General features: G+C 52.3%; 2 protein-coding genes and 1 long non-coding RNA gene across 5 annotated transcripts in view; 1 reads left to right on the top strand and 2 right to left on the bottom strand.

The window, feature by feature from the left end:
• LOC115847031 (uncharacterized) overlaps nucleotides 1-13,532 on the top strand; it is a 100,698-nt gene that overhangs the window by 4,129 nt on the left and 83,037 nt on the right. The window lies entirely within an intron of this gene.
• LINGO4 (leucine rich repeat and Ig domain containing 4) lies at nucleotides 2,910-8,263 on the bottom strand. The gene is made up of 2 exons (XM_060299214.1): nucleotides 7,836-8,263; nucleotides 2,910-5,430 (listed from the first exon to the last, which is right to left on the bottom strand). The coding sequence occupies exons 1-2, from the start codon at nucleotides 8,261-8,263 to the stop codon at nucleotides 3,645-3,647; spliced, it is 2,214 nt and encodes a 737-aa protein (XP_060155197.1). The 3' UTR covers nucleotides 2,910-3,644.
• The window catches only part of RORC (RAR related orphan receptor C), a 24,338-nt gene continuing 18,916 nt past the window's right edge, over nucleotides 8,111-13,532 (bottom strand). For both annotated transcript variants that reach the window (XM_030846488.3, XM_070044386.1), the window contains 2 exons: nucleotides 13,174-13,283; nucleotides 8,111-10,034 (listed from right to left, as the gene is read on the bottom strand). In XM_030846488.3, the coding sequence (XP_030702348.1) occupies nucleotides 9,873-10,034; nucleotides 13,174-13,283 (272 nt within the window). In that variant the 3' untranslated portion in view covers nucleotides 8,111-9,872. The remainder of the gene's footprint in view (nucleotides 10,035-13,173; nucleotides 13,284-13,532) is intronic.

The following is a 13,532-nucleotide window of genomic DNA, read 5'->3' as shown; positions in this document are numbered from 1 at the left end:
TAACAACCAATCCTCAGCTTCCTGAATCAGGTGCATTAGAGTTACTGAAGGAAGGTGAGGACCAACAACTGACCCCATTCCCCTTAAAAGAGTTGTTCAGAGTGGGTGGGGCTGGGGATGACCCCTGGATTCTACCTTTCTCACAGGTCAGTTCCTGCAGCTGAGAGACACTGGGGAAGGGGGTTATAAGAGCAGACAGTGACTGAGCAGTATGGCAGTGTGGTGGAAAGCATTTGGATTTTGAGTTAGCCCTGAGTCCAGAAGCAGCTCCCTTACTAACCAGCTCTGTGTACCCGAGCAAGTTAATCTATTTGACCTTTAGTTCCATCAGCCAAGATTCCCTGTCTTAATAGGGTTGATGTGAGGATTAAATAAGAAAACATACATGTAACCAACTAACACAGAATAAATGTTATTTTTCTTCTATCTCCACGACTGTCCCTCCAGGGGAGAGCTGCCATTGGATTGCCTCTGATGTGGACCATAACATCCCTGCACATGTGCACACACCACCCGCCTGCGTCCCTGGTTGCCGTCACACACTTGTCCACACACACACACACACACACACACACACACACACACACACACACACACACACACACACACACACACACACACCCTTGAGCTAAGGGCAGCCTTTCCGGGCACATGGGGTAAGGGGCTGGCTTTCTGATGATTGGACAAGCTGTGGAAGTGCTCATTGCAGTAACCTTGTTACGGTAACTAGCGTCCCTCTCTGAAGGTGTTCTGGAAAGGCCATGTCAGGAGAGCAAGGGGTGGTAGTAGGGGAACCCCACAGGCAATTCCTCTAGGTTGAATGTGCTTCTCGAGGGACACTTTGCCCACCTCTGCTGAGGAGGCCCTAGTCTACACCCAGAGTTACAGTGTCTGGAGCTCTGCTGTCCAATATTGTAGCCACTGGCCACATGTGGCTACTGAGTACTTGAAAGATGGCTAGTGTGACTGAGGAGTAGAATTTAAAATTTATTTAATTTCAATTAATTTAAATGTTAAAACCAATACTTGATTTAGTTATTGGAAAACTTTTAATATGGAGCAACTTGGATGTGTGAATTGACTTTCTCAACAGTGAATTTTATGAAACCTAACTACAGATCAGATATTTCTGGTGAGAATTTAGTTATCAAATTGGAATGTGTTGTAAGTGTAAAATATACACTAGATTTCAAAGACCTAATATGAAAAAATAATGTAAAATATTTCATTACTCATTTTTATATAGATAACATGTTGAAATGATAATAGTTTGGTACACTGGGTTAAATAAAATAGAGTATTAAACTTAATTGTATCTGTTTCTTTTGCTTTTTTAATGTGATACTAGAAAACTTGAAATCACATAAGCAACTCACATTCTGTTTCTGTTGGGCTGCTCTGGCGTCTGTGGGACTCAGGCAGCAGCATCTCCCAATCCAGACACATGTCATCCATTCCCCACTGCCTCAGGGGGCTTCCCAGAGTAGATTTCTCTGAACAGCAATGCTGCTTCTGCCTTTTTCTGAATTGCAGTGTGGGCAACTAGTATGAGAACCTCTAGCACCTGACCCCCACAAGTCCCAATCTCACAAGCTACTGGTGGAAGATTTTAGAAATATGGGAGAGGGCTGTGCCCCAAGGTTATTAGACAACCTTTGGGCTGTCTAATAAACTGGAGAGGGGAGGTTGCTGCAATGCTAAGGGAATTGTGTGTGCACGGTGCCAGGAGCAAGGTTGGAGGCTCCGGATGCTCAAGATTGTGTGATTCTCCAGCCTCACTCTCCAAACTGCCGGGTTCTCTCTCACATTCACCTCTGCCCACAGCCCCCTGCCCCCAGATTCCCACCTCTGCCCCACTGAAGAGCTTGCCTGCTGGTGAAGTCTGGCTGCCCCCATATGGCGCCAGCTTCTGTCACCTGTCAGGGACAGTTTGGGCTGGGAATCTCCTAATGAGTCTCCTCAGGGCAAGGACAAGGGCAGCAGGAATGGCTAGGAAGCTGATGACGCTTTGCATATTGTTGGGTGAGGGGTGGGTGGGGCTCTTGAGGGTGGAGGGGAACTAAGGACACTGTGCAGATGCTGCTGGAGAGAGAGAGAGAGAGAGAGAGAGAGAGAGAGAGAGAGAGACTCCTAGGGACCTCGTGACTCTCCACTTCTCGGCCCCTCCTCCCTGCTCCTTTCCTCTCCCTTCACTCCTCCCCTTCCGGTGATGCTGATGCTGCTGCCCTGTCCCTTGAGCTCTCAGCATCTCTACTTTTTCTAGCTCTGCTTTGGCCTTTCTTTGGAGTACACTCAGAGGCAGTCAGCATCTCCTCCTCCCACTCTGCCTCTGCATCTGGGGTCTCCATAAGACAGCGACCTCTATCCAAAGACAGCTTCCCACCGGGGCTGCACTGAACACGGAACCAGGGGAAACTGCTGAAGGACGGTGGAAAGGCAGGTGCTTCCTGCTGCTTCTTCTTCCCTCCACTTTTCACTACAGCTTGCAGTGCCCCTCCCACCTTTTTCCTTCAAACCTAGTCCTGCTGTGTTCTGGGTCTCTCTCCTTTGACAGCTGCAGATTCTTGCTTTTGTTAGTCATTTTCTAGGAGTGCTCTTGCTTTCTCCATCAAGGGCACTAGGGATCTGCAATACAGGAATGTTAGGGAGATTCCAACCAGAGTGAGAAAGAAGGGAAGGAGCTGGGTGCCCTGGGTTGAAATTTTTGCAGAGGGATCCTTTGGAAGGCAGAGGATCTCTCCTCCAACTCCGGAGAGGGAGAGTACAGGGGAAAGGGTTGACACTGAAATGGGCTGGCTGTGCTGATCTCTCCAGGCATGGTGGGCAATCTTTTGCGTAAACCCCTGGTTTTCAGGCTCGTTAGATTCAGGCAAGGCCATTAGGATACAGGCTCAATGGGCAGGCAGAAAGCGTAGGAAGGGGGAGATCTGACAGAAATAAGGGGTGGAAAAGACTGAAGAAATCTCCAGAGATCACATTTAGTTGTGGCTGCTACTGTCATGGCCTTTTGGCAACAGGTTTAATGCTGTGACAGACAGAGGCAGGTGGCGGGGCTCATGCACACTCAGTGCCAGTGTGTAGTCTGTCCTCCTTCCCATCCCACACCCCCTGTCACATCCTCTTCTCCTTAGCTTGAGGTCATTGGCCCTAGTTGTTTGCCCCTAGAGAGGGGACAGAGCAGAAAAGAGAGAGAGAGACCACCTGGTTGAGGAGCAGAGACTCCAAGAAGCAAGTGGCACTTCCCAGCCCCATCTCTGAAGTAATCTATGGCTGTGGTTGGCGATTGGTATTGGTTATTAAGGTATGTGTAGGTGGGTGTGAAGGAAGCCTGGAGCTTAGACTAGCAGACTGGAGGGTTATATTTCCTGCTTTGTATGTGGTGGGGGAAGGACTGGGCTGACTACAGGGTCTATATCTTCAGCTTCCTGGGACCCTCAGGGAAGAGATGACAATGCTATCCTCAAACTGCAAAAGCACAAGGAGGCCGGCTAGCAGGAGGTGGCATTAGCTGCTGGCATGGTGCAGGCAGGAGGCGTGGGAGATCTATGCTGTTTGGGACTAACTTCTGGTCCAAGCAGCCTTGGTTCTCTTCCCCTTTGGTATCTGAAGCTGGCTTGGATGGGTCCCCAGTGTGGAAGGAAAGGTCAGAAGAGCTTGGCAGTGACCCGGTTACCCCCAGAGTTCTTATCCCCAGAGGCTCGGGGTGCCACAAAGTCAAAGGTCATGTGATGTTTGACCCGGCCTTTGCCTTTGCTCCAGAGGGCAATGAGGCCAAAGCACAGGGTTACCGAGGTGAGGAAGGGGAGGAAGCCGACTGCCAGCACCATAGCTATGCCTCTGCTATCCAGGAAGAAAGGCCCTGGGATCCCTGGCATGGTGGTGTTGGGGTCAGAGAGAGTGCTATTTGGTGGTTCAACTTGGATTACTTCCAGCCAGGTCCTCAGGGAGTCATTCCCAGCTACATTGCTGACCACACAGACATAGGCCCCTCTATCCCGTAGCTGCACAGAGCGGATCTCCAGCGTCCCATCCTCCAGGACCCTTACTCTCCCGGCCCTTCCCAGCCAAGCCCCCTGAGGCCTCATCCAGGAGACGATGGGGGCTGGGTCTCCATCTCCAGAGCAGGAGAAAACGGCATGCCCGCCCTCCTCTGCAATGACCCAGCGTGGCCCGGACTTTCGGATCAGGGCTGGTTGGCAAGTGAAGTGCCCTGGAGGTAGGATGTCTGAAAACTCCCTCAGGCTCTTCCCCTGGACGTTCTGGGGGCCGGCACAGGCAGGGGGGGACGTGCCAAAGTCCAGGCGGCGGCGGAGCCGGAGCAGCCAGACAAGGCGGCAGTCACAGGTCAGGGGGTTACCAGACAGCCTCAGGGTGACCAGTTTGTCTGGAGAAGAGAAGGCTGTTTCCTCCAGTGTCTGAAGGGCGTTATCCGCCACGTCTAGGAGGTGGAAGGCAGTCAAACCATGGAAGGCGTGGGCAGCGATGGAGGTGAGGCATGCCCCTGACAGTCGGAGCTCCTGGAGCCGCACCAGGGGGCTGAGCCTCCGGGCTGGGATGGCAGAGATGGGGTTCTGAGACAGATCCAGGACCCTGAGGAAGCTCAGGTGGTGCAGAGCTTGGAAGGGCACCGAGCTCAGATTGCAGCGGGTGATGGCCAGACTGCTGAGATTGAGCCCAGTCAGGCTCCCAGGCTCCAGAGCCTCCAGAGGCGGCCAGTGATGGATCTCCAGCTCCTTTAACTGCCCCAGCCCTTGCAGCGCCCCTCCCGGCAGCCTCCCAATATCTAATTCCCGGAGCCTCAGGACCCCGAGCGCTGGAAGGCGGGCCAGGGCCGGGCCAGGCACGGTGCTGAGGTTGCAGCGCTCCAGGGTGAGGGTCCTCAGCTTGGCCAGTCCAGCAAAGGCTCCCGGAGCCACAAACACCAGGTGGTTGTCCCCAACCTCCAGCTGCTGGAGGCTGCCTAGCTCCCCAAAAGCTCCATCGAGGAAGAGGACAATCTGGTTGAGGCGAATGTCCAGCAGCGTGAGGGAAGACAGGCCTGAGAAGACCCTGGGGCCCACGATTCGCAGACGGTTGCCCTGCAGCCTCAGGGTGAGCAGGCTCTGCAGACCATGGAAGGCCCCTGGCTCGAGGGTGGACAGCTGGTTGTAGCTGAGGTCCAGTTCCCGGAGCAGGCCCAGGCGGGAGAGCATTCCCCGCTGAAGCCCCCATAGGCGGTTCCCACTCAGGTCCAGGAGCTCGGTGTCCAGCGGGAGTCCCCCTGGTACAGCCTCCAGTCGCCGGTGGGCACAGAGCACTGCCCGGGGTTGGGAGGTGCAGTCACACACAGCAGGGCAGCCGCCGCTACTCCCCCCAGACAGGAGGAGCAGGAAAAAGATGGGAGGCCAGGCTTGCTTTGGAGTAGTGGCCGCAGCCATCCCCTCTTCCATCCTGGAATAGACGATGGCATGGCCCTTATTGGAAAGTGGCTTCAGATGATGGGGACCCTGGATTTCCCTGGGCCTCCTTAGAGGAGAAAGAGATATTGAGCTACCCATCTCAGCATGGCCAGCAGCTAGGGTGCAGATCTGGGGGGAATTCTGGTGCACACCTCCCTGGAGCCTTCTGGAGCTCCTCTAAGGGGACTCTGTACTTTCCTCCCCCTCCCAACCTGGGTAACAGGCCAAGTGCTTACTAGCTCATGGAACCCGAGTCAAGTGGGGAAAGTTTTAGGGGAGGGAGACAGGAAGCAGCAGGGAAGTAACTTTTGAGTTTCCCTCCATCTGTGAGATCCAGAAATACCTCAGGTCCCTTCTCCCTGATAGCTGCTCTCCCAATCTCTGCTATGTCCCTCTCTGCCTTCTCCCAGGTTATGTACCCACAGCTTTGTCTACGGCTTAAGGGGGATCATATCGCTGGATCCTGATTGGAGACAGGCATCGCCTTGACTAAGTCATCCAAGGCTGGGAAGCATGTGGGCCTCAGCTCTGCCCCGCAGGCTCCACTTATTGCCCCTCTGCCCTCCTCCAGCCTGGCCCAGGGCCTGAGGCCCCAGACTAACAAGATCCAATCTCCCCAGAACACCTTGTAGATGACAGCCAAGCTGCACATTCGATAAAGCACAGGATGCAGGGGGTACGTGAATCCCTCACAAGAACCCCAAGGGCAACGCCGCCTCCCCTATAGATGACATTAGGGTGTGAGGGACCCAAGAGATGCCCCGGTTTTGTTGCTTGGTCCTCAGACTTGGGCTTCTCTCATACCCCTCCTTCGTGGTGTTTTGATTCAAGCCTAGTGTGTGAGTCTGAGGGAGATCTCTTGTCCCCTTTGGCCTCTGCTGCCTGAGAAAAACACAAGAGACAGACTGAGAGCCAGGTAGGCATAGACAAGTGAGGAGAGACAGCGCCTGGCCAGACGCTATGGTGGGGACCAAGGGAGCCCTTGGCTGGCACAGCAGATCTCTGGGCACAGTCTGTGTGCACAGCCTGTCAACTTAAAGTGGTTTCTGGGTGCCAGGGGCCTGGGCAAAATCAGGCAGATGACCACTGGAGCCTGACTGAGGTGCTGGAGGAGAAGAGGTCCCATAGACTCACCCTGTTTAGTGACAACCGGGACCCCAAGGAAGGGGAGGTATTGGAATTGGCAAGGGATGCTACAGAGATAGGACCAACTGAGCCAACTGAGGCAGGAGGCCTCGGTTTCTTTCTAGCTGCAGATCCCAATCACCTTTGACCTTTCAGGCCTCAGGCTTTCTGGGCCCTACAGGGTCAGCTTTCTACCCCACGGCCCATTTTCTCCCAGGTGGAACTTAGGAGAAGCAGTTTAAGAGATGGTGTGATTTCTTCCCCTTTATTTCCCATTCTATACCCTCTCCTAGAAGGATCGTTCTGGTGGCTACCCTATAGCTAATTCAGAGGACTGTAGTAGTTCAGAAACTGAAGAAAGAGGCCCAAAGAGCAGAGGGACGTAGGACACCGTCCTGAGGCTTGGCCATGAGAAGGAATGGCACGGCAGAAGCTGCTGAGCAGACTCCTCTGTTCCCAATCCCAACCTAACAGGTATGGATGGCATGCTAAGAGTTCTCCAGGCAGAGAGATGTCCCAGCCACCCTCATTCCCCTGGTAAGTCCACCTGACAGCTAGCTCTTTATCACTACTGCTGCAGTTCCTGCTCATCCTTCCTTCCTGCATTCAGCAAAAGTGCAGTGAAGCGTGTAACCCAGCTTCCCTCCTTGCCACTCCTGTGAATGTCCTCTTAGTCTCCGAAGCCCGCTGGGCCAGGGGCTGGGGATCTGGCCCCTTCTCTTTAAAGGTCGCTAATGTAATCATAAACTGCCCTTGCCAATCTCCACGGCTACAGGACTGGCTTCCGGCCACTTTGCAGGAAGAGATAGGTGTCAGGACCGTTCCTTTCTCTCCTTGTATGGGCTGGGGTCTGGGGCATCACCCTCAAGGAACAGGGAGCTTTCCTCTTGTCTCTATGTGGCAGTCCAGAGACACATCTGATCCTGGATATCCTCTTTAAAGCAGACCTGAGTGAGGCATGGGGACCTACACCGGGAGGGGGCTCTCTCTTGGAGGTAAGATTTCTGGAATATCCACACGGATTGCAGGAAAACCCTTCCCAGAGGTAGAGAGAGCACCCCGGAAATGGAGGGAGGTCTGCTTGGAGTCCTTCCCTCCGGAGAACCTGGGCCATCTTAGTTTTCCCATCAAAGTCCTATGGGGCCAGGATCGATGGTTGGCTGGGCCTGGGGTGGGCACAGACCCTCTAGCCTTGACGGGTCTGGCCTTGTCTCTGAGAACGTTATGGAGAAGGGCAGCTGCAGCTCTGGGACAGGAGGTAGGTGCACTTACCAGAGAAGCTGGAGGGTGGCATCAAGTTGGGCACTGCATCTGTGCGGGGCTGGGGGCCCGTCCCACTCGAGCTGCACCTCTGCCCCGCACCTCCCCTTGCGCCTCTCTCCCCGCTGCCCCCCTGCCTGCCGCTGCTGCTGTTGCTGCTGCAGCGGCTGCTGCCAAGACCGAGGTAGAGAGAAGAGCCAGAAAGCATTTCTCCTTTTTTTTTTTTTTCCTCTCTCTCTTTTTAAACCAGGCAAGAATGAGTCTGCAGCAACCCTGTTGGTGCAAAATAAATAAATAAAGCAACCAGGGAGGGCTGCAGCAGGCGCCACCTCAGGATGGCAGAGGAGGGGAGGGAGCGCAGAGGGAGGCTCCCGAGCCCCAAGGGGTGGAGGGCTCGGTGGTGGAAGCTGCTGGGCAGCTCCGCAGGGTCTCTCGGGCATCCTGATTCCCCCCTGCGGAGCTCTGGGGTCAGGCACTTTCCGTAGGGTTGTCTTTCAGTCTCCCAGATGCGGGGCAGTTCTGTGCAGCCTCTCATTCTAAATGTTCTTTGTGGGTATCATTTGTGGGGCAAGTTCTCAGCCCAGAACACCCACTGCGGAGCTTAGTCTGAGATGGCTTCGGTGGGGGGCTCCTGAGGACCAGCCCCCACGCCTCCGTGGGGGACCTCTCAGGGTGGGTGCAGAATCCTCACAGTGCGGACGGCTGGCAGGGCTGGGAACCTGGGTCCTCACACAGGAATGAGATTGCAGAGCAGCAACACCTCTTGCCTTTGAAGTCGTTTTATAAAGAATAGCACAGGTTAGGGTTTATGTTCACCCTCCCCTGAGAGGAAAAAAAAAAAACCCCTCCTGACCACCTGCTGTTTATCCCTCAGAGGAGGGCTCACAGCTATTTATAAAGGCAAGAGAAGTTCTCGGGCAAGATCACGGCTGGAGAAACAGGTCTCCTTCACCCTGCCAGACTTGGTGGTACCCAGGCACAGAGTGGTGGAATCGCATCTGCTGCGTCTGTCCTTGGCCTTCTGACTGTGTCCAGCCATCTCTTCTTTTAGGGTTTCCTTTGACAGAAGACAGCTGGGGCTGGGATAGAGTTTGGGCCACCCCATGTCTAAGATTGGTGAACTGGGGCACCAGGTGAAAATGTTCTGGGTTCCCTCAGGATTGGGATCTTCCCTGAGGCCACGAAGTTCCTCTGATCTGTGACCTCAAGGAAGACAGAGATTGTGTCAGATCAAATGCATCTATAGAGCTGCATGACTACAGGTTAAGTGTGTGACTATGTGTTTCACATGTATGTGGACATGTGTCTCTGATCACATTTGTGTAACCACTAAAGTCTATTTTTAAAGTGCACATAAGAAGTTTGAGTTCTAACTCTGTCTGTCTGTCCATCTGTGACGCTCTTGGCCTTCATCATACCCTATCCTTATACCCAAATCCCATAAAAATATTATCCCCAGCCCCTCCCTTATCCCCATCCCATCCTTACCCTCCACATATCTAGTCTCTTTTAGACCCCAGGGTACCCAACGGTTTCCTTGCTGAGCTGGGAGGAAGGGGGAAGGCAGACAATCTAACAATCCAGGTTCATGTTATGTACAGGTCCTCCTGGGCTCCAGATGCCAGTCTCTGAGCTTAATGCGTCTCCCCAGCCAAAGCCCCCAGGGAAATGCAATGAGGTATTTCAAAGGCCTATTCTTAGCTTCTGAGCCCAGAGTTGAGTTCTCTTTGTCCAGGGTGTCCTGGATCCCCCTGTTGTCCTGAGGACACCTAGGTCCTCCTAGAGGTCCTTGTATCCCACCCCAGGTCTCCCAGAAGCTGAGAGAAGCCAGGACAAAGCTGAGGCTGGAGATGGCGTTCCTCCATCCCCACCCTCTCGCTCTTGGCCTGCCACCAGGCAGGCTGGTGGGCAGAAAGCCAGTCTCCGCATTTGCTCACCCCCCCCCCATAACAGGCAGAGACCACCCTCCAGGGCGCACAAGAAAGGAAAAGCCCAAGAGGAAGGTGAGCCACGAGGCTCTAGGGAAGGGAACGGAGTCCCTCCTCCAGGTCACTTGGACAGCCCCTCAGGTGACTCGATTTCAGTGCTGAAGAGTTCCTTGTAGAGTGGAGGGAAAGCAGCTTGGACCACGATGGGGTGGAGATGCTGGAAGGTTTGCAGCTTTTCCACATGCTGGCTACACAGGCTCCGAAGCTTCCCCTTGGGTGGCAGCTGGACATGGGTTCATGGGGAAGGAAGGTCAGTACTACAGCTCTGTCCCCAGAGCAGAGAAGTACCCCCATCCTTCCTGGGCTTGGATAACCCTCCTTGCTTTCTCCCTGCACACTTGGCACTTGTGGAACAGCCAGATCCCATTGGTAGGGGTAGGTCTGTGTTCAGGCAACTGGAGGCTAGCGAGAGCTGCTGTGGGACAGGTACATGTTTTCTGGCTGAAACCCCCAAATGGTGTTCCTGCTACTCCTAAGATGAGCCCTGTTAAAGACTCTCTAACTCACACTTTATGCTTTTATAATAGTGAAATTCTGTCACTCTCTGTTATGTAATGTTATGTGCCTCTTTGCCTTTGTTGATACTGTTCCCCTCCCCTGGGATGCCTTTCCAATTCTTCTGTGCTTGGCTAATTCTTACTCACCTTCACTGTTACCTCCTCTAGGACTATTTCCCTGGGTTAAGGGCCCTTCCTTTGGGCTTCCCTCTGTGCAGCACTGAAATCCCATTTTAGGAAAATGATCCAATTTGTCCGTCTCCCTACCCTAGATTTAAACTCCTTAGGTAGGGTCTCTCTCTCTCCCTTCCCTCCCTCCCTCTCTCTGTATCCTCTGTACCTATCAAACTGCTTGCACATGGCAAATGCTCAGTAACTGTTTGTTTGGACTAAGCAATTTCCAAGCAGGTACCCAACACTGCAAACAGTAAACCAACACTGCCAGCACTCAGCCAGTGGAGGGGAATGAAAAAGGCCCAGAGAGCCATGAGGAGGTAGAGGCAGGGAGACCTCCCTGGAGAAAGGCTGAGAAAACCATTTATCGTCTGCAGTTTCCTGTATAAGCAAGTGAGCCTTAAAAACACCTCTCACCAGCCACCCCCTTTCCCCAGCTTAGCTGCCTAGGAAAGGGCCAGTCAGGGAAGAGCAGGCAGTATGGGATCCCTTGAAATCTCTTGAATTCATCCTCTTTTCATTCCTCCTGCTTTATTTTGCGTTTGTCTGGGCTATTGCAATAGCTTCATTCATTCATTCTTTCATTCATTCTCAAATATTTGTTGAGACCCTTTTGGCTAGGAACTGTGATGGGCTGTGGTGATACATCAGTGAAGAAAATAAAATCTCTACCTTTATTAAGTGTATATTCTAGTGAGGGAGCCGGAAAATAAACATATGTTAGAAAACGTCTTTAAAAAACAATAAAGCAGGGCTTCCCTGGTGGCGCAGTGGTTGAGAGTCCGCCTGCCGATGCAGGGGACACAGGTTCGTGCCCCGGTCCGGGAAGATCCCACATGCCGCGGAGCGGCTGGGCCCGTGAGCCATGGCCGCTGAGCCTGCGCGTCCGGAGCCTGTGCTCCGCAACGGGAGAGGCCACAACAGTGAGAGGCTTGCATACCTCAAAAAACAAAAAACAAAAAAACAACAAAAAAAAAAACCCAAAACAAAAGAAAAACAATAAAGCAGAGTGATGGGTAGAGGGCTTTTTGTATGGGGTGGTCTGGGAAAACCTCTCCAGAATGAAGGGCTGGAGCAGGCCATTTGGAAAACTAGGGGAAGAACCTTCCAGGCAGCTGGAACAGCAAAGTCCCGAGAAGCAACCGGGCTTGATGTGTTCAAGGAATAGCAAGGAGGCCAGTGTTGCTGGAATGGGTGACTGAGAGGGCAGTGGAAGGAGATGAGGTGAGAAAAGAAGTCGGGGGGCCAGACACATCATGAGGCCAGTCGGCCACGACACAGACTCTAGATTTGATTTTCAGCATGATGGGCCGCTCTGGGAGCACTGAGAACAGTACTGTGTGGCTGCCGTGGGACAGACAGGGATGGAGCAGGGGTCCAGTTAAGGAGGCCTCTTTAATGGCCCAAGTGAGAACTGACAGCTAGGGGGTAACAGTGGGAGGTGATGTATTCTGAAGGTGGATCCAACAGAGATTTGCTTTCCAACTGCTCTCTCAGGTTCTCCTCCCCCTAATCTATTCTACCAGACTTGAAGTTTATTTAGGTCAGAGCCTGTCGTTTAAGTCACTTCTGTATTCTCGGCACCTAGCACTCTGCCTGGCACATAGCAAGTGCCCATTGCCTGAACCGTTACATAAATGGTTCCTTTACACTGGTTCCAAATTAAATTGCCTAAATAATAGCTCTGATGATATCATTCGTCTAGCCTTTGGTGCTCTCCATTGCCTGGAAATAAAGTCGTAACTCTTTAATATGGCCTTGAAAGTCCTCTCTGATTTGCTCCTTGACCTAATTTTCAAGCTTGTCTTCTGCTATTTCCTTGCCCCCATCAATCAATCCCAGCTCCTGACCTTACACTTTAGTCAAAATGTTCCATGAACTATTCTCTGTATATGCATTATCTTGCCTCCTTATTTTTCTCCATTATTGTTCCCTAAGCCTGGAATGCCTGCCCCACCCCCTGAAGGCCTGTTAAAATCTTACATATTTCATGGCCTAGTTTAAATGCCATCTTCTCTGGGAAGCATTTATGACCCACTCCTTTTACCCTCAAGTTATTTTTAATCTCTCTTCCATGCTCTCACATTTCCCCAATATCTCTTATTGTAGTACTATATTAGGGGCACAGGGATACGGTAGAAAAAGCCCTGGGATTAAACCTTACATTTATCACTTATAATTGCATAAACTTGGACAAGTCATTTAAGTTTCCTTATCACTACAGGGAGATTTTAACACCTATCTTACTGAGTTGTCATAAAGATGAGCATATCTGTGAAAGCACTTTGTTAATCCCATTATTATTATATCCCATAACATATTCTCCTCTTAGGGTCATTGGTACACGAGTCTCTTCTTCACAGCAGATTAAAAACTCTTGGTGGGGGTAAGGACGGCATCTCTGTATCTTTCCATTCCACAGTACAAACAGATGCTGGGTAAGTGGTGGCTCTATTAAACTGAATTGTTCCCTGGAGGTCCCTCCCAATTCCAGGCTCCCTAACTTCCCATCTTTACCCACATGGAAGTGACTGATCAGTCCCCTTGCCCCCAGGCTGTTGCAAGCTCTCTCACACAACTTAGCACTCAAGCACTTCCTCCTCTGGACCCTCAGACCATGGCCCTCGCAAGCCCTGATGTCACAGATCTGGCACTGGGCCTGACCTCCTCTGTCCCAGGGACTGCTCCTACCTTTGCCAGGATGCCGTGGCGATGAGTCTTGCAGAGATGATGATGAAAGGCCAGCTCCAGACTGTACTGCAGCTGTTCTACTTTCCTTTTCTCTTGGAGCCCTGGCCGGTCTGAAGGAGGGGATGGGACCATAGCAAGAAAAAGAAAGAACATGGACGTTAACTTCCCCAAAAGGGTGTGTCATTCTGGACATCTGTGCTGAATATAGATCTTCCTAGCTGAGTGAGAGAGAGTGTAAGTGTGTGTGTGTGTGTGTGTGTGTGTGTGTGTGTGTGTGTGTGTGTGAATGTGTGTGTCTTGGTTTGATAATGGTAAGCTATGGGGCCTTGGGCTGGGCTAGCTTTCTACAAGGAAAACTG

Source organism: Globicephala melas, chromosome 1, assembly GCF_963455315.2.
Source record: "Globicephala melas chromosome 1, mGloMel1.2, whole genome shotgun sequence".
NCBI lineage: Eukaryota > Metazoa > Chordata > Mammalia > Artiodactyla > Delphinidae > Globicephala > Globicephala melas.
The sequence above is the reverse complement of the archived record's forward strand: the minus strand, read 5'-3'. Positions and strand labels throughout refer to the sequence as shown.

Excerpts from the sequence above, each read along its gene's own strand:
- LINGO4 (XM_060299214.1), bottom strand. The coding sequence starts at position 8,263 with ATGCCCGAGAGACCCTGCGGAGCTGCCCAGCAGCTTCCACCACCGAGC. Across the intron at positions 5,431-7,835 it reads GCCACCCTCCAGCTTCTCTG|GATGGAAGAGGGGATGGCTG; the intron begins GTAAGTGCACCT and ends CGTCTATTCCAG.